Here is a 20,977-nt window from a genome sequence, read left to right on the forward strand (position 1 = left end):
CTGGGACTGGAAGACAAAGATAGCATTAAAGTTATAACAACCCACAGTTTATAAAAGAGGAGTTCCAGCCCCCCACCAAAAAATTTTAAGTCAGCAGCTACAAATACTGTAGCTGCTGACTTTAGTATTAGGACACTTACCTGTCCATCAATCTCGCAATGTCGGCACCCCAGCCAATTTTTCAATCAGCTTTCGGGTGCTGCTGCCGCCATCCCGGCTAAGGGGAACTGGCAGTGAAACCTTGTGGCTTCACAGCTGGTTCCCTACTGTGCATGTGTTGTGCTTTCTGAAAGGCCTGGCACTGGTTGAAGGAGGAGGGTGGGGGGCAACTTCTGGGGGACCTGCCCCCCGAAAGGTGCCAAATGTGGCAGCAGAGCGGGGGAGGAAGCAAACAAGCGGAGATTCTCCTTTTGGGGAGCTTCGTTTTAAGACCATTCATCAGGTGATACCACTTACTGAGTATGCAGCTTCTCTATCTTTTAATCTCCAGCTACGTATTAGTTTAGGCTGGTGCCATGACCGCTGCCCCAGGTTTCCTCTTTCAGGGTGGCTCCTCTCTCTTGCAGCATCCTATGGAGTCACCTTTGCGTGCAGGGACTAGAGTTGTGTCTGCCTACACTGTGTGCATTAAACACTTTAAGACCGGGAGGATTTGCCCCCTTCCTGACCAGGCCCTATTTTGCTGTTCGGCACTGCGCTACTTTAACGGACAATTGCGTAGTCGTGCGAAACTGTACCCAAACAAAATTGGTGTCCTTTTTTCCCACAAATAGAGCTTTCTTTTGGTGGTATTTGATCACCTGTGCAATTTTAATTTTTTGCGCTATAAACAAAAAAAGAGCGACAATTTTGAAAAAAAAAAAAAACAATATTTTTCACATTCTGCTATGTGACATTCTCAAAAAAAAAAATTAAAAATCAACATTTTTTAACATTTTAGGACAATTTGTTTTCTGCTACATATTTTTGGTAAAAAAAATCACAATAAGCGTATTTTGATTGGTTTGCGCAAAGGTTATTGCGTCTACTAATTACGGGAAAGATTTACTTAATTTTTATTGTTTTCTTTTTTTTACTAGTAATGGCGGGGATCTGCCATTTTTGGCGGGACTGCAACATTGCGGCAGACAGATCGGACCCCTGACTGACATTTTTGACACTTTTGGGGGGACCAGTGACACTACTACAGTAATCAGTGCTAAAAATATGCAATGTTACTGTAATAATGTCATTGGCAAGGAAGGGGTTAACCCTGACGGTAATCAAGGGGTTAAATGTGAGCCTAGGGGAGTGATTCTAACTGTGGGGGGGGGGGGGGGTAGCTACTGAAATGACCATAGAGACATGTGATCCTATAGAAGGATCACAGGGGCTCTATGATCATTCCAGGGAGAAGAACGGTCATGTGTGTTTACACCAGCTGACTGTTCCTCTCTCTTAGCAGGGAGCAATCGCGGGTGTCAGACGGCAATCGGAGCCACCTGACCTGTGCATTGGCTTCCGCGCTGCCGAGTGGGGGCGGGAGTGCGCCTGAGGCTGCGCGCGCTCGCCCCCTAGCTTCTCGCATGTGACCGAATTAGGTCTATGTCGGTTTGCGCAGGGGAGCCACCCTGCCACAGTAAAAAGGCAGCGGGTGGTCGGGAAGTGGTTAATAGAAACACACAGCCCCATAGCTTAGGATGGAAAGGCACTTCCCTACTTATCCTTCCCCTTCCACTTTGCTTCTCCAAGCTACCAGACTGCCTCAAGACTGCAGTGTCCACTGTTAGTGCTTTCCTGTTAACAGTGGACAGTAGACTGGAAGCTTGGGGAATCAACACTGAGAAAGCAGGAGAAAGCAGTATTAAAAGGTGTACTTTTTATTAGTTTAAGAGCATATAACACATAGATAAGGATATGGAAGTCATTTCTCAAATACATGAAAATTGCATAGCACCGGGTCCAAACAGGAACAAAACCTATCTATCGTGTTTGAAACATAGACCTATATTGCAAAAGTGGAGTTCAATCGGGGTAAAGGAAAGAGGGAGCAAGGTTATGATCTCCTCCAGAACACCTCAAAAGGGATCAAACTGTGGCCCGGAGGGAGACCATACAGTAAAAAAAAAAAAATCAACATACAAACTATTATAACGTGAGAATTATTGGGCATCAAGAAGAATTATGGTCCGTTTGGAGTAATAAGATGATAAGAAAAATGTAGGCATGGGGTTTCCTCTAAAGGCACCATGAGATAGGACCTGAGTATTGGGAAAATAGTAAAAGTTGTACTTTCAACTGCTGGAGTAATAGGTTTAACAAATATTTTTCTTGTGTTCAATGTAGCAGGTTAAAAAATGCAGAGGGTTTAAAGCGGAACTTTACCCATTTTTTCATGGCCCTCTCTCCTGCCTCATACCCCGTTCCTCTTAGGCGCTGTTCACACCTGAGCATTTTTAAGCTCATAAAATGCTTATCTCTGAAATCTCAAAACGCCCAACAAGCAAAATCCCATTCATTTCAATGGCCCCTGTTCACATATGAGCATTTTGTCACCCGAAGCAAAACGCCTGAAGCTCAAAGTACACCAGCCTCTTTTTTTTGTAGATTGCAAGCATTTTTGTTAGATGTCAATGAGGAGAGGAGAGATTGGCGAAAACAGATGGTCAGAACTGCATACAGTATCTATGCATAGGGCAAGGTATGGAAAGGTGGGCTTCGGTACACAAAGTCCGGTGTGGCTTGCTAAACACTTCGATGGCTGCCTCCAGTGAAGGGTGAAGTAACCCTGTATGACCCAAAACAAGAAGAGAGAAGACCGGGCGCCGATCTAAGTGTAGCAATAAAACATTTTATTAGCAATAGCAGGAGTACTACTCACAGGAGTACGGTAAAAACAGGCATCTCAATAATGGTGGGTATGCAGAGTTCGTCCAGGGGGTCCTCCCAAGGTCCTGTTGGAGCTGGTGCTGCGAGGGATAAGCTGCGGTCTCCTGGTGCGGGACGCGCTGATCGCTCTGTCTGAGCAATCAGCGCGTCCCGCACCAGGAGACCGCAGCTTATCCCTCGCAGCACCAGCTCCAACAGGACCTTGGGAGGACCCCCTGGACGAACTCTGCATACCCACCATTATTGAGATGCCTGTTTTTACCGTACTCCTGTGAGTAGTACTCCTGCTATTGCTAATAAAATGTTTTATTGCTACACTTAGATCGGCGCCCGGTCTTCTCTCTTCTTGTTAGATGTCAATGCCTGCCTCCAAAAACACCTGCAAAAAAATGCCTGAAAAAAAACCATAAAAAAAGTCTGAAAAAAGCCCAAGAAAAACACCTGAAAACGATACGTGTGAATGGAGCCTAAAGGCCCGTACACATGATACAAAAATCGCAAGGAAAATTTAGTCCGACGAACGATCTGCCGATTTTCTGATTGTTAGTATGGTGCTTTCGACAGCCGATTACGAATTTTTGGACGACAAAAATTGGATGTGCAGGCTATAAAATTTTTATCGTACGTCAACACAATTAGTACAGTTTTCGTCCGAAAAAAAACGCAAGACTAGGCATGCTCAGAAACGAAAGAACGCATACAAAACAATCCAACACATGATATCACTTCTGAAGTTGAATTCTGTCGCACAGGAAATTTCATATGAAAGTAACCTCTTCACTTTCCACATGAGACTAGCATGTAATAAAAAATGGACGAAAGATCATTCGATAATCTGATTGTGTGTACGAGGCTTTACACACTAGAAAAAAAAAATACATTTGAAAAATAAAAACTTTTTTTCTTCATCCCAGCCTAGGACAGGAGGACGTCATCACCCCCCTGCATACATAGATATGTGTATGTGAACGATCTCACAGATTGCCTCCTGGGATGTGTGACAAAGCCATTCCGGGAGCCATTTATGGAACTGGCAGAGACCTGCAGTGTGTTTGCGCATGCTCGGGGGATCGGACGCATGCACAAACATATAAAGACTGACAGCATGCCTGAGCATGCTCCAGATCTCCATCACAGATGGTGAAGGGAGAACTTTCGCTTTAAGCAAGATACCGATGGTCTTCATAATCTAGCAGTTACGTTTGTTTTTATTAATTTTTTTAGACAGGAATAAGTTTTAGGGATTTTTTTATTTTTTGAGGGTTTAGGTAGAGTGAAGTTCCTCTTTTTTTTTTTTCCAAACAAAAAAAGGTTTAATTATTAATAGTTTATAAAATAGTAGTGAAAAAAAAAAAAAAATCAGCAGGAAAATAATAATTAAATGGAGGAGAATAAAGAGTTCATTACGACTGAATGGAAGCAAATTAAGGGTTAATAAGGGGTTAAACAAAGGAATATTTAATAGAAAACACAAACCTTTTTTTTTTTTTTACTTGACAGGTTACTTTAAACTAGGGATAGACCGATTATCGGCAAGGCCGATATATCGGTGGTCGATATGCACTTTCCCCGATATATATCGGTATCGACCCTGGAACTGGCCGATATTGCCGATATTTTTGTGACGTCATTCTGCCTTCTTAGGCCACCTCCCTCACCTTGGACAGCCTCATCTGGAGTCAGGACTAGTCTCATGGGAGTGTATCACAGCCATACACCCACCCACAACAGGAGACGCATGCGCAGACGAGGGACGCGGCGGCCATCTTGTTGGTTAGAAATACACGCTACCGATGTATGATGTTATCCTTATGATGTAAGCTGCTTTTTTACCATTTAAAATAAATGTTTGCTGAATATACTACACCATGAGGGGATTTGTCTTTTGTATCTTCCGAGTACCCAAAGGAGGAGTCGGGGGAACCCGGGTGTAAGAGTATTGGAAAGAGGCTTTTGGAAGCGGTCTTCCCTGTCAGTGTCAGCATCTTTATTTGGGCTCGGTTTGACCCTCAAGGGTCTATGCAGCTGGTAAGAGTACCCGGTCACTCTGCTCGGTGGTGGTCTTTCTCTGCTTCACATTTTCCATCGATTTAGTAGATGTGGACTTTGCCAGCACGTTGGGACTTACTTTCTTATATTCATCAGTTTGCTCATTAGCACTGTTGATCATAGACTAGCGCGACACCATCCTATAAAATCATCTTGTAGATATTGTTTTTCTATCTGTTTGTGTCAGCAGCTTATCTATGATTGAATTTTATACATTGTTTTATTGCATATATTGATTTATTTTATTGGTGCATATTTTATATGATTTTAGCGCAGCAGTTTTACTATTAATAACCCACCCACAGCAGCCTGGTGCCAGCCAGCCACCCACATCCACAGGCCCTGTACCAGACAGCCAGCCACAGGCATTGTACCAACCAGCCACCCACAGGTCCTGTACCAGCCAGCCACCCACATCCACAGGCCCTGTACCAGACAGCCAGCCACAGGCATTGTACCAACCAGCCACCCACGGGTCCTGTACCAGCCAGCCACCCACAGACCCTGTACCAGACAGCAAGCTACAGGCGCTGTACCAGCGAGCCAGCTAGACAGCCACCCACAGGTCCTGTACCAGCCAGCCACCCACAGGCCCTCTTTATTACTACTTTAACTGCAAGTAGAAAAAGCAGTGATAAATTCAGAGGCTCCGGACATTGAGCACTTTTCTTATTGTCCTGTACTCTAATAAATAATCCTATAATTGTTTTAGAATTGGTAGCGATACAGAAATCCTCTATAAAAAGCTAAAAAATACAACCCGAATGCCTTTCTTGGAGTCCTACCGGGCATACTTGATGGCGAACGAGGCAGAATGAATAAAAACAAACACATACTTTGCAGAGCACGGCGCTCGCTGTAAACAATATCAAACATTTAGAGAAAGCGATTTCCTCGGTGAGTTTTCTGAAAAGAATACGACCTCTGCAGTCAGATTAAATCTGGTATTTATTTTACTGTGCACGTTTCCAGGGGGGGAAAGTTCAACAGGATGTATAGATTTGTGGAGTTTTACAATTATTACTTCTGAGGTGCACAAAGCTCCTTCAGTGGAAGAGTCAGGACAATGGCACTAAGTGCCGGTTCACATTGGTGAACCCTGCGATTCCACCGCATTGCACCCGACTCGCAGGCAGTTCACACAGCCATAGGCCAACTGCTGAGAGTGTCAATACAAATTGAATGACACCCCCAAATTAGTTTGCATAGTGCAGCGCAAACTGTGAATTCAGACAGGAATCGTCCATGAACACCCATCAGTCCGATTCTGGTGTGGATCAAGAAAAGGGTCCTGCACAACTTTGGTCCAAATGCGATGTGAATTCAGCCATACAATCTGTATGGCTGAATTCACATCGCACAGACATCGCATGTGATTTGCACAGCAGGGCGGTGCGAATCACATGCAATGTCTGACATCACTATAGTAAGAACCGGCAATAAAGAGAATGAGGTTCACACATGACCCATAACTTGGCTTAATGTCTTCTGAGGAAATTTATGGAGCGGCAGAATTTTAAACACATTTTTATAGAGATGGATTCGTTTGAAAAGTCTTTGTGATAAATCAGGTTGATGGTGTGACCCTTTAGATGTAAGTCTGGTGTAAGTTATCTAATCTCAGGCAATTCTATACGCCTGATTTGAAAAGCTATCAACCTTTAATCTGCACCTAGAAAGGAACATTACCTGTAATTTTTTTTAATTTAATAAAAAAAAATAAATAAACAATTAAATAGCGCTTTGGTCACTCACAGGAGCCATTTAAAACCTAGGACTGGTATAACTAAAAAAAAAAAAAATAATTGTATTATATTGCTGTTTACCAGATACAGGCCTGAGGTTACGAACAAGATAAGTTCTGTAGGTTTGTTCTTAAGTTCAATTTGTATGCAAGTTGGAACGGGTACATTTTTAGGTGTAACTCCAGTCAAGAAATGATTTTTAAGTTTTGAGAAGCATAGGGAAAAGTTATAAAAATAGTATCTAAGCCTAAAGAACACAAGCAGCAGCTGTAGTGGGAGTCACTAAAGTCAAATATGTAAAATCCAGAGGCAGCGGTACGGAGAGGCTTCCCTGCCACGCTGAGGAGGTCCCATGACATCAGCCAGTCTGCACAGCGGATATAGTGTTTGACATGCTCACTATCTATTGAGCTCCGGGAAGCCTGGTGTGAGCCCTATGCATGCGGCACGGATTGTGGACCTAGGCACATAGAAGTGGTGAAGGATTCCCTTTCTACACTGGACACCCTTTTTTGCTTACCCACTCCTGCTTAACTTGGACTTTTATTATTTGATGGACTTTGTGTCTATTATAGTACTGCAATAGGTTCAGTTCTTTGAATATCATTTGCTTTTTGATTGTTTTACTGTATACTAGTTAATTCTAGTCTGTGGTCTCTGTACGCTTACCCTGATCACTTATCAGGTTTATCAGTTTAGCGCAGCTCTCCTTTTACATATTTTACATACATAGGGAAAAGTTAACTGGCCATGCAGTGATGTGGGATCGCTTCTCGGCCTTTTGGCTAAGATCAAGTGTAGTATCTGTTCTTATCAGTGTTGGTATGGAGCCGGAAGGTTAGTATCGGTGGTGGCCGAAGTTAACCGGGGCGCTCTGGGCGTAACTGGAGGACCGGAGTAGGCCAAACCAGAGAAAGCCGGATGGTTCCATTGCCTTCCTGATTCGAATGGGTCCGCCCCTGTCAGTTTGAAGGGAGCGGGAAAGCCGGTTTCGCCAATTTTCCGGTTAGTACTGCTCCTGGATGTGATTGGTAAGGAATGCCGGACGGTGGTGGGGGAACCTTTCCTCCTGGGTTGAATCTGGCCTTGCAAAAGGCTTGTCCCCAGTTGAAGGCAGGTTCTCCCTAAGCTGTCTAATATTCTGATGCCTCCTGATGGGATAGGGCTACACTCAGTCTGGCCTATAGATACAGTGGAGTGAGTGAGGGTAGCCACCCATGGACAGGAGTTGTTATTCATGGGGTTACTAGGTGAGAATAAAGGGAAAAAATACAGAAAAAAGATAACTAATCAAGCCACCACATCTAAGGGTCCTTTCACACGAGTGTTCCATTTGTTTCATCAGTTCAATCACATTTTTTCAAAGAAAAAATAGATAATTTTGTACCAGTTTTTCATCAGTTTCCCAAGTTTTTTTTTTACATCCACTACCAATGCAAAAACAGACCACTTGTCTGTTTTCATCTGTTTTTCGTCCGTTTTCTTAATGGAAGAAAAATAGGTCTTTGATCCGTTCCAAAAAAACAGATGTTGAAGTGTCAAAGTTGGAAGTGAATGTAAATGGATAATCATCCATTTACCTCAGTTTTTCCATAGAGATGCATTGAGGTCCGTTTTTCATCCGTCAACAGAATGCCCATGTGAAAGGGGCCTAAGGGTCTGTTCACAATGCAATTCCCACGTTTTCACTTGCATCAAAACAAGTGCATTTACATGCATTGACATTTATTTTTTAATGTGTTGCGTTGTCTTTTTATTGCATTTTCAACAAGCATTTTTTTCACTTTCATTTGCATTTCTTTCAGCTCAGCACACTGCAACACAATGTGTGAACTGGTGTCACTAGTGTCATTGGAAACATTTTTACTGTCAATACATTGGGAATTTGGTAAACAAAATTATCCATTATCCAAAATTATCCATCTGATGGAACGTGGCCTAAGGACTAGTACACTGAAGTGCATTAATTTTTTGTTTTATGGTTCAGATACGCTTTAAAAAGAACCAAAAAAACTCTTTTCTTTTTCCTTACCTTTTGACTCCAATGCTTTTCACCAAAATAGTAAAATTTCAAAAAAAAAAATCCTGATTTTTGCCAAATTATTGGCAAAGCAAAAACTCTCAACTTCACTCATCTCTTCTGATTAGCAGAACAACTTATAAATAACAAAACATTTTAATATTTTTTTTTACAATTTCATGAACCACACTTGGTCATCTTGACCAGATACAGAAAACCAAAGATTTTCCTACTCATTTCTATTTGCATTGTATAGTGTTACCGGCTTACCATCCGAAAGTGCTTAGTAATGTTCATCCATTGAATAATGTACAATATATACAGTGAAGTCTTTCCCACTGTTGTATTTTTAACACTTACCAGCCATTGACAGCCCTTCATCTGGATCACATTTTTTACAGCTGCAGCACAACCTATAGGGAGTGGGAGCTGTCAATCACCATCCAATCAGCCAAGATCCTCCAAACAGTGAGACACAGGTTTATTAAGCAGAACAATGATTGCCAGCTGTGCTGCCCAGGAGACTCTGCTCAAGCTGGAGCCATTTAGTTCCACTATTCACCAGCATTGTTTTCTGGTAATAGGATTTACTTACCATGCATGTTTTCTTGTTGGGAAAGGTGTGGGGCCCAAAATCTCCAACTGTCAGCTTCATTTGACCCTTTTCTGCTAAAATTCTAATGGGTAACATTTATTTATTTATTTATTTTTTTATTTATATTGTCAACAATCAGGAAAAATCATAAAGGGCATCTAAGATACTCCTTAGAATTTCAATGTGCTTTCAAATGACAAATGTCAGTGCAGGCAACAGATTCATGTACCTGTTGTAGTTCTATGAATCTGGGACTTGCATCGACACTGGAGGCGCCATATGTACACTCTGCTTTCAGTGCAATCACATGTTCCTCCCCATCACTGCACCTATTAGACAGCGCAATGGCGGGGAGTTTTGTACCAGTGATAGTGAGCCTAATGGGGATTTACAGGCACCTGTTCCCCATCAGGTCCACTCCCCTCGTGATTGGCAACAGGCAGTGGCAGGATCCTTAGCCAATAGACAGCCTGCTATTGGCTATAGAATCCACCAACTGTCTGCTGTCAATTACAAGGCAAGTGTCAGGAGTCCCCAGTAACAAAATACCTGATTATCCTAAGAGAGACCTAACAACTAACTATATACACAATATATATAAATATAAATATATATATATATATATATATATATATATATATAAAGGGACATGGGTAACAGGGAATGCAAGGGAGGAGGCAATCAAGGCTGGGTACAGGAACAAGGAACAGGAGAAAGCAGCAGTGTACAGGATGCAAGGCTAGCTCAGGAGAAGTATAAACAGGTATAAGGATCTGGCACCAAGGACTGACACACTGTGTGCTAGTGGAAGAAGCATTATATGTCCTGCTAGCAGCTGAGACCATTTGGCACTGATTACTGGGGCCTGCTGACCTCTAGGAGACACACCTGCTGGTGGACACTGGAACTGCAGCAGTTAGCCCAGAGCACCACAGTGCCACCAGCGGGCTAACTCGATCCTAACAGTTCCCCTCTTTAAGGAGCAGCCTCCAGACACTCCATCGTACCCCACCATTGGGGTCTGGAAGCCAACTGGGTACCCCACCACTGGGGTCTGGAGGCTGGCTGAGTACCCCGCCACCAGGGTCTGAAAACACCAAAAGAGCTTACCATTCTTTAATATAACAATGAAAGCTCAACACCAGGTTGCTTGGGCCATGCAGGTACCCTGACACAAGGGTGGCCCATCATAACTGGACCTTCTCCATCTCTGTTTACCATGTTTACCACGGTATAGCCATATTTACCATGGTGTAGCATCCCCTCTTCTTTTAACAGCCCTCTGTAAATGTCTGAGAACTGAGAAGATCAGTTGGTGGAGTTTTGGGAGAAGAATGTTGTCCCATTCTTGCCTGATATAAGAATTTAACTGCTCAATAGTCCTGGGTAGTCTTTGTTGTATTTTTCATTTCAGGATTAGCCAAATATTTCTCAATGGTGAAAGGTTTAGACTGCAGGCGGGCCAGTTAAGCACCCAGACTCTTCTACTACGAAGCCATGCTGTTTTCATAGATAAATTCATAACAGTGCCTACATAGCAGATTTCAAGTGATCTTTTATTTTTATTTTTATACCTTACTCTTTTTATTATGTACCTTTTAATTAATTAATTTATTTTTTAATAAAAACATTAAGGGTTAAAAAAATTAGACAAAAAAAGCCAGAAGGAAAGCCCGGCCACATAATCTTTAAAGTCACATGATCGTTCTCTTCCAGTGACTGCTGTGCTTTATATTTGTGCTGTCTTTTAAAAAAAAGTATTTTTGCTAAGTGGTTCAGCCATACCCACTGCTTTGTAGATGGAACCCATAATGGCCCATTAGTGTCTTTCAGCTTGAAAAATTATATTGAAACCTGTAACAAACAGTAGCAATAGCTTCTCAGAAATGTTCATCTGTAGATCAGTCTTTACCAATATGCTCTTATTTTTCCTATCTGCTTGTTACGCCACAATGCTTGCTTTGTGTTTTTTCTTTTTTTTTTTAAGGTGCTACATTTCCAGGTTATAAAAAAGACCCATATGTGTCCTATACATGATAAAATCTTAGTCTCTAATTTCTGGATATCCGACAAGCTGTCCATTACTCCAGCTTTTTGTTTTTCAGACCAGGATCCTAACTTGTCATGCAGAAAAATATTTGCAAATTGATGTCATTCATAAAGCCATTTTTACCATCCTCCCAGATCTCCATCGTTAGTCATGTAAATAAATCTTTCGTTCGTCCTGATTTAAGGGCTGTTTGTATGTGTGTGTGAAGTGGAAGCTGTCTATGATGAGCATTACGTTTACCCAGACGTTACCTTCCAACCGTGACTGTTTGCTGGTAATTGTTACTATTAAGATTCCTATACAGTGTGAACATATCTCCGTGCTTATACTGAAGACTTTTAACACTTTGTTGAATGGACACTCTATAAGTCTAATGTGATTAGTCACTTTTCAGAGCTTTGTCTGGTGCACAATGTACAAATAAATCTTCTTTCTCTATTTTTGAGGATTTGAGATGTTTTTTTAGTATATATGTGTGTGTGTGTGAGCATCTTGAAGTATAATTGCACATTTGCCAATACATTTGAGCAAACTTACTGCACCCTCCAGACTATCAGTGCATCCTACTTTGTGATTACAGCTTAAAGGCTAAGTTCATCTTTTTTTCATCTAAAATCCTGCTCTCCTATGTACCATTATACCATTAATTAATAGCATACCATTAACCTCAGTTGCAGAAAAAAAAAAGCTTTCTTTGATTTTTAGAACAAGGCCTTTCCTTAGCCCTTGCTCTATTAGAAAGCTTCAGAAACTCCTTAGTATAGATTTGGGATGGAGAAACCAGTAAGACACAGGAAGGAGACTACCAGCTGACCTCATTAGCACACCTTCACCCATAAACTACGTTTTCACAGCATCCTTGGCATCTCTCCACAAGCCCTTTTGCTTGCCTTTCCCAGTGTCCCTTCAGGTGGGCTCAGGCTGCATGCTAAACTCCCTGGGGTCATATGCAGCCCACAGGACACCACTGATGAACTGAATTCTCCATTCACATCTGTGTGTTTCCAAATGCATGGCAAACTGCACAGAAAATGTGTGCTTTGTCATGCGTTTCAGAAACACGCTGCAAACGTGCATCATGTTTGTGTTGTCATTAGCAGCCCAAGTGTGGCAAGCGCACAAAAAACTTTGGTAACGCACCATGCTCCGCTTCAAAAAAATTCCTGGAGCTTCTCTGGGGCGATTGCTGCATGTAGGGCAGCCCATTCAAGTGATATGCATGACGAGTGAAAACACTCCAAAACAAACACATGTGGGAATATGTGTTTTCGCTTCGTGGCAATGTGACCGGGGCCTGACACTGAGTGTCTTTGTCCACTCCCTCCTATGTACTTGTATAAAAATGGCCTTACACTATAGCATACAATAACACAATCTGTTGTACAATCTCTGTACATTTTCCAGAACTATGTAATAGGACCCACCTCAACAATCCATTTAATTTGTATCTACCGTATTTTTCGCCGTATAAGACGCACCGTCATATAAGACGCACCCAATTTTAAAGGAGGAAAATCTAGAAAAAAAAGATTCTGAACCAAATACTGCAGTAAAATATTTTATATCAACAGGTGATGGTATAGGCATGGCATAGGCATGGTACAGGCATGGCACAGGTGTGGGTACAGGCATGGCACAGGTGAGGGTACAGGCATGGCACAGGTGAGGGTATAGGCATGGCACAGGTGGTGGTTTAGGCATGGCACAGGTGGTGGTTTAGGCTTGGCACAGGTGGTGGTTTAGGCTTGGCACAGGTGGTGGTTTAGGCATGGCACAGGTGGTGGTTTAGGCATGGCACAGGTGGTGGTTTAAGCATGGCACAGGTGGTGGTTTAGGCATGGCACAGGTTATGGTTTAAGCATGGCACAGGTGGTGGTTTAGGCATGGCACAGGTGGTGGTTTAAGCATGGCACAGGTGGTGGTTTAAGCATGGCACAGGTAGTGGTACAGGCATGGCACAGGTCGGCTCACTTACCTGCTCTCCTGGGCTGCCTGCGCTGCTCCTCTCGTCCTCTTCTTCTGACGGCGGCGGGATTCCTGGAACCGTCCACGGCGCTGCTCCTCTCGTCCTCTTCTGTCTCGGCGGCTCTTTCGGCGTCCTCTCTCGGCGGCTCTTTCGGCGGCTCTCTCTGTTCAGCGGGAAGGAGATCGGGCGGTGACGGTGCGTGACTGACGCACACACAGGCACCGCCTCCATTGGCACCGCCCCCACAGGACTCAGCACAGGCAGCAGGAAAAATGTTCATTTGCCGTATAAGACGCACCAACTTTTCCCCCCCAGTTTTGGGGAAGAAAAAGTGCGTCTTATACGGCGAAAAATACGGTAATCAGAAAGGGCCTTGTACTACATAGCTGATGGGAGATCTAAAGGAGATTGTACAGTCAGATTGTATAGAAAGTGAGTGGAAGGTAGTATTGAAATGAGGGAGCTGTGGTTTAGAGTGGCGAACATGCCCTATCACGCCCTCTTCTGTGATGCAACAAGGAAGTGAAGGCTTGTGGGAGATGACATACAGGAAGTCAATGCAGAGAGATGATCTACAAGAAGTTATGGAATCTAAAAATAATTCAAAAAATTCAAAAAACTGACCAGATTTTAAACCTCCTGTAAATTAAACCCAGTACACATGGGTCGAATATAGGGAGACATCAGCCGGGTTAACAAAAAAAAAATGTCCGCTATTCGGCAAGTGTGTGTGCTAGCCAGTCCGACAGAAGCCATCCGTTCAACCGACTTCTGTTGAATGTGCATGCTGGAAAACCAGCAGCCGACCACCTCCCGGTCAGCGATTCAGAGTGTTCTGGTGGGCCCCCCCCAGGTAAAACACAATAGCTCAGTGGAGGAGATCGCTGTATTAACGTTGGATCGTTAGCACAGTCACTCTGACCAGAGCTGATGGTGTCAGCTGATAGCGTCAGTTGAACGTGTGTACCAGGCTTAACGTAAGTGAGAGAAAAACACATTGGGATGTCTGGGGTTACGGGGCTCAGAGGGTTGATACGGGTTTTAGCCAGGGATGCGACTGAAGCCTCGTACACACGCACCGATTGTTGGCCGTGAATTTTCGGCCAACGTCCGATCGGCCGATTGTCGGCTTGTTAGTATGATGCTTCCGACAACCGACTGCGACACAAAATCTGGTGTGCACGCTATAAAATTTTTGTTGGCCGTCAACAGAACGGCTGATTGTTTGTCAGTCAGTACAGATTTTGGCAGACAAAAATCAGATGAGCAAGACTGGGCATGCTCAGAGAAGAAAAAACACACGGAAAGTCAACCATCACATGACATCACTTCTGAAGTTGGTTGTTGTTGGCGAAAAAATTTGTGTGCAGTCTAGAACACATTTCAACCAACACAACAACACAAAAGACGGCCGATCGGTCGGCCAACAATCGGTGCGTGTGTACGAGGCTTAAGGCTGGTCGAATCCCGGACGGTTCAGCAGGAACAGGCCAAGATTTGAAACGTGTGTGGGCAAGCTGAATGTACCAAGTTGATCGATCAATCAATTTTGGTATAACCAGCCTGCCGGATTAAGTTGCAATTATAGTTAGCAGCTGCTATATCCTCCCTATACTAACTATACTAACTATATTCATTTCGCAATTGTTCTTTATTTGCACACAGAAAGAAAAGTTGTAGTGGGTCTAAATGTGGAAAGAAGGGATTTCTTTCCCATTAATCCTTTTTGGAGGCCTGTCCACATATGGTCTGTCACTTTGTATTGAAGGCTAACCATTTTACAAAGTATTTTTGTTCGTGTTAGTCTCTTCCAAAGCAGAACGCATGGACTTTTTTCCCATGTACAATTTTAAATATTATTTTTATTTTGAGGAATACATAAATGTAAATCCTGAAAAGGCCCAAATTGGCAGTCCTAGTGAGTCTAAGCCATGGGTGTTAATTCCTCGAACTCAGACTTAGTACAAGAACACTCTCGGAACAGAATTATAAATAGAACCACAGCAGGTTTGAATTAGACACAAGATTAAAGGTGTTCAGGCAGGGGTAAATTATTCATGTCAGACATTATGTTTTGAGATTCTTAAGATTGTAAGTGCAAGAAAGACTGATCTGTGCTATATAATTATGGTAAGAGGCATTTAAAACTTGACATATGATACAATAATATGATTAGTATTTTCATTTTTACTGTAACCTGCACTACCAAAATCATAGTCCTTTTAATATTAATCTGACATCACCTGCTGTATAGGGGAAAGTGGTGCATAATATTTTTTTTTTTTTTTTTTAAGGCTACATCATCTGGTCGATGCACTTTAATACCATTGAAAAGCTTAGGCATAAATTCGGCATATCACATATCTTGAAGAATACAGCCTTTCCCAAATAACTACACCTAAATTGCTGGAAAGAACAAAGCCACACCTTTAATGGTGTCAATATCCTTACAGATGTCATAACTAGGGATGATCGAACGTATAGGTGTGTTTTTGCAGCAGGCATTTTTTTTGGGCATTTTTTTGGGGTCTTTGCAGGCAGGCAAAACATCTGAAATTCTGTATAGGGGTATATATATACACACACACTTATATGTATTTATACACATGCACACATATAGGTGTTATAGCAGAGAAGCCATATGGGTGTTAATTATTTCATTAGCGCAAGCATAGGTTTCTGCTACTTTCACACCTATATATGTGTATGTGTATATATACATACATGTGTGTGTGTATATATACCCCTACACAGAAGTTCTGATGTTATGCCTGCCTCCAAAGACCCCCAAAAAATGCCCAAAAAAACGCTTGCTACAAAACCGGCAAGGTGTGAAAATATCCATATCCCTGTTCTATATTAATTCTAAGAGAAATAATCTTTTTTTTTCTGGTTCTGGACATGCTACAGAGCTGAAACTTCACGGGTACACTTTTTAGACCCCCCAGACACTAAATCCAAAGAAATCTCTTTTTTTTTTTCAATATTTTTTTCAATAATTGTCTCTCCATCAAAAATGACAATTTTTAAGAACTTTTTTTTGTGTGATTAATAGTCCCTGGGGCATGACCCAGAACCCTAGGCACTTTTTGGGGGCATTTATTGGGTTTTAGGGCTTCAAAATTGTGTTTTTTGATTACCGAAGTTCGGGTCCCATTGATTTCAATGGGGTTCTGAAATCCAGGCCGAACTTTCGGGAAGTTCTGGTGTTCTGGTCGAACTGAACTTTTGAAAAGTTTGATCATCCCTAGTCATAACTGCAAACAAGAGCACTTGTACCAGTCACAAATAAAATGTGAGCAGCCAATGAACACAGCGCACAGTAACCTCAAGATCTGTTCTTGCCAAGGTGCAGAGTGAAAGACTACCCAAAGCTTGTACAGTATAAGGCACCACTCAGAAACCATTGTAAACGCTGGCAAAGGAAAACACCACCAAAAAAGTTGCGACAATAACCCCTTGCTGTTCTAAGGACAGACAGTTGTCCAGTGACTTTAACATTTTGGAATTCCCATCACTTTCTGTCCAAGTGACATTGGTCATAAATAGACATGTGCCATTCGTTTCGTTACAAAAAAAAAAATCAGATGAAATTTGCATGATTTGGAGACTCGGATACATCTAAATAGTAACGAATTTCAACGAACCCAAATAAATTATGAGGAAAATAATTATTTTGTATTTATTTGTTTCATTTGGATGACATGATGCAATAGTTTGGGCCTTTTGTTAATGTGTGAAGCATCCAAAATAACGTAACAGCATATTGAATGATCCAAATTGATTTGGTTCCATTCGTTTTTATGCTAGTGAGTGTAGAGTGAATATTCTAATAAGATTCTTTTTGTATTAGGGTTGAACTTGAGAGACCATTCGTTTAATTTGTATTTGCGTGACCCAACAAATAAAGTCAGTTTGGAATGAGAAATGAAGTCAGCCTTATAATGTAACAAATAAATATGTATTATATCAGGTTCCTTTTTTTTTTTTTTTTATTCGGACAAAAGTGACACCTAAAAGGAAGTAAATTTGAGATTTAAAGTTAATTTGTAATTCTCAGTCAGTTCCACAGTCTAATGCAATTCTTAGGTTTGAAAAATTCAGGGCCTAATTGCATTAAAGGAATTGTAAAGTCAGAAGATTTTTTATCTTAATGCATTCTATGCATTAAGTTGAAAAGCCTTCTGTGTGCAACAGCCCTCTCTTTCAGCTCCCCTTTTGCTTATCTGTGCCCCCTCTCTGTCCAGCGATGTCCATGAGTCTCTCAGCCAACCTGGGACTCTCCCCCCTGAGGGCTGAGATACAGCCTCGGAGCTTTTGGCTCCCGTGGCTGTCAAACAAAATCAATGAGCCAATCAGGAGAGAGAGTGGGCAGGGCCGAATGGCAGATCCGTGTCTGAATGGACACACGGAGCTGCAGCTTGGCTCGGGTGCCCCCATAGCAAGCTGCTTGCTGTGGGGCTATTCGATAGGAGGGAGGGGCCAGGTGTAGGAAAGAGGGACCCGAGAAGAGGAGGATCCAGGCTGCTCTGTGCAAAACCAACTGCAGGAGGTAAATATAACACGTCTGTTTTTTTTGTTTGTTTTTTTGTTTTTTTTAAACGAGACTTTACAATCACTTTAATTCTGCCTGCAGAAAAACAATAATTTGGAATATTTTCATTATATATATGAATAACTAACCTCCCAAAATAACTAATTAACATGTTAAAATAAATCAAGCTAATCTTCCGAAATAACAAAAGAATAATAGAACTTCTGAAAATATGAAACAATTCGGAACGAATATATTCAGTACTCTTCAAAAATAATGAATCGTTTCAAAAACTAATCATTCTAACATAACGAATATGATGAAACAAAATTATTTAACCAAATTATTTGAAACCGAAATGAAACACATTTTTCTAGTTCTCTAGTCACAAAGACAATTAGAAAAAGTGAATCCCTTCAACAGGGACACAGACATCAATTAAACCTGATAGAGGTACTTATAACTTTTTATCTATCTATCTATCTATCTATCTATCTATCTATCTATCTATCTATCTATCTATCTATCTATCTATCTATCTATCTATCAAAATATTTTAGCTTGTAATACATTTTAAAAAAAGCTAAAATTGTAATATGATCGGTCTTATTTATGTAGTATATTGGGGAAGAACTGTCTCATAAATTGTAAAGAAATATTTAGAAGTAAGTCCTTCCATTCTGGGAGCCAGCTGGCACTTTTCAAGATCCAGAGATCATGGGCTTCTACTAAAAGCAATGTGAAAGGCTTAACATTAGGACCCAGATAGACTCTGTTAAGGTTCCCTGGCTACCTGGTGCCTAGCATTATCCCAGTCCTGGATTGCATCCAGTCAAATTCTTCCTGAGATCTATTTTTGCAATACCATTTCTGAAACCTGAGCAAACAGCCAGGATGATCATACTAAATTATCTAGTAACGTGCAGGAAAATATGTGGCGGACCATCTGATGGGTTCCGCCTGTTGAAGGTGGTAAGAGATTTGTAGCCTTTATTGTATATTATGGAAATTGTCTTTGTCACTACACAATTTAAATCATGGAAAAATCATTGCCTACCCTAAAGTGTTTGTAAACCCTAGGAATGAGTAAGATGCTTCCTATCACCACATAGAGTGTAAGTTGCTATCCTTTGCATATAGACTACAAATATTTATCAGTCCTTCCAGCATGACTTACCTTCTTCTTGCTGGTGGTAATGCTAACCATAGGGTTCAATTCCTGTGGGAGCCTCGTCAGACCGTCATGTGTGCCCCAACGATCTAACTAAAGGTACACTGTCGTGACGCACAGTTCTTGTAGTCCAGCATAGTCATCCTGTCATTATAGGCAGACTTTGGATGAAGGTAAGTGGCTGTGGGGACATGGGTGGAAAAGAGTCCCCACCCACTCTCCTTAAAACACCGGAAACAGTCAGAATGGTCATGTGACTGCTATAAAAGTTTAAAAAATATTTAGAAGAGTTTAAAAAATGTTTTACTAACATAGCAACAGTAGGTGAACATTTTTAACGAGCACAGTTGCAATGGTGTCTAGAGTTTTTCAAAAGCTTTACATATTGAATCACTTTGTCATCAATTATATTATCAGCAACAGGAAGGTCCCAATCCCAGAGGAAGAGCTGGTGACAGATGAATCATCGCTGAAGTACTTTGATCACGTTCCATCCACATTGTCCTCACCTGAAGACTCCGATGATGAGATGCTTCCTCCCCACCTCCTAACAGACAGTATTAGCCAGCTAGAAGAATTTGGGAAACACAACAAATGGCATCGGAAACATCACAGAAACCAACATCGGCGGCAATTCAACGATCTCTGGGTCCGACTAGATGACAGGTTTGTAGTACTTTAGTTTGTCTGCAGAACTTTGCAGAATTTGGAGTTTTAATACCCTTTATTGGCTAACTTAAGTTATTAAAGATGCCCTAGATTCTATCTTTAGGCTTAAGTTTAGATAGTTCTAAAATTTGTTCTGAAATCGACTTCTTCGTACAAAGAGTTACCATAAATAATTCATTGCTCCTTTAGTGCAACCCCATAGAGACCTGCCAGATTTTGAGTCCCCCTATTCCTGCACAGATTTTTTCAACACATTTTTTCAACTTTAATTTGGAGACAAAAATCAGTCAATGGGATTATTTTGGTTGTTTTTTTTGGGGGAAAACAACTTGGATGGGCAATAGGGATGCCCAACTTGACTCGATTAGAACAAAACAAGGACATCTTCCTTCACTCTGTACTCTGAAAAATGGCAATTCCTAGACGATATTCCCATTCTCAGATTACTCCAGTCCGGTCACATGAGCTCCCCAGTGGTCAGCTTTAGGGGAGAGGAGAGATTGCTGACAACAGCTAGAATGCCTAGGTGGTGACATCTCCCAAAGGATTACTATGGGGCATCCATTGTCCCGTTGTCTCCGTTGCCTCCTCTGAAGTCGTCCCATTGCCTCCTCTGAGAACAAGGTAAATATAAGCATCTTCCTTCTACTGAGTAGTTAGTATAGGTGGTAGAATGGGGGCTCGGAGCAGTGTTAAGCTTAGTTAGTTCTAGCCCAGACTGCTATTTTAAATGTAGTCTCATCCCTTATGCTGATTAATGTACCTAAACTTTTTTTTTAACAAAGCAAGCAGTGAAAATACCCACGTTTGACCTCTTGCAGCTCCTTTAAAGCAGAGCTCAGATTGGGTAAAGGAGAAGCAGCACAAAAAATTAATCAGCTGTGCTGAAGTGCTATCATGGATCAGACAGATAGAAGGAGATAGCAGAGTGACAGACAGATGAGCTCCTCAGTTTGTTGCCTCTCCTTTCACTGTCCAATTACAAACTGGGGGTGGGGGGTGGGAGACCTGTGTGTTACTGGACTGCAAACAAAAAAACAAAGAAGGGGCGCACCGGCCTAGCGCATTATCCTCAGTAAGGCTTTATTAATACATAATAAAAGTGGCTACTCACAAACAGAAGATGTAAACCAGCATATCAAATTCAAACATCGGAATCCATTGTTACAATGTCCACTGTCCTTGATAGAATGACGTCTGATGCGTTTCGAGGCTTTGCCTCTTCCTCAGCTTCGAATGCGCTAGGCCGGTGCGCCCCTTCTTTGTTTTTTGTTTGCAGTTCTTTGTGGACCACCCCGGTCTTAGAGGGC

General features: G+C 41.8%; 1 protein-coding gene across 2 annotated transcripts in view; it reads left to right on the plus strand.

The window, feature by feature from the left end:
• The window catches only part of TRABD2B (TraB domain containing 2B), a 443,575-nt gene that overhangs the window by 373,209 nt on the left and 49,389 nt on the right, over positions 1-20,977 (plus strand). For both annotated transcript variants that reach the window (XM_082266102.1, XM_082266103.1), the window contains one exon: positions 19,416-19,664. In XM_082266102.1, the coding sequence (XP_082122228.1) occupies positions 19,416-19,664 (249 nt within the window). The remainder of the gene's footprint in view (positions 1-19,415; positions 19,665-20,977) is intronic.

The sequence above is a fragment of the Pelophylax lessonae genome (assembly GCF_965119305.1).
Source record: "Pelophylax lessonae genome assembly, chromosome: 8".
NCBI lineage: Eukaryota > Metazoa > Chordata > Amphibia > Anura > Ranidae > Pelophylax > Pelophylax lessonae.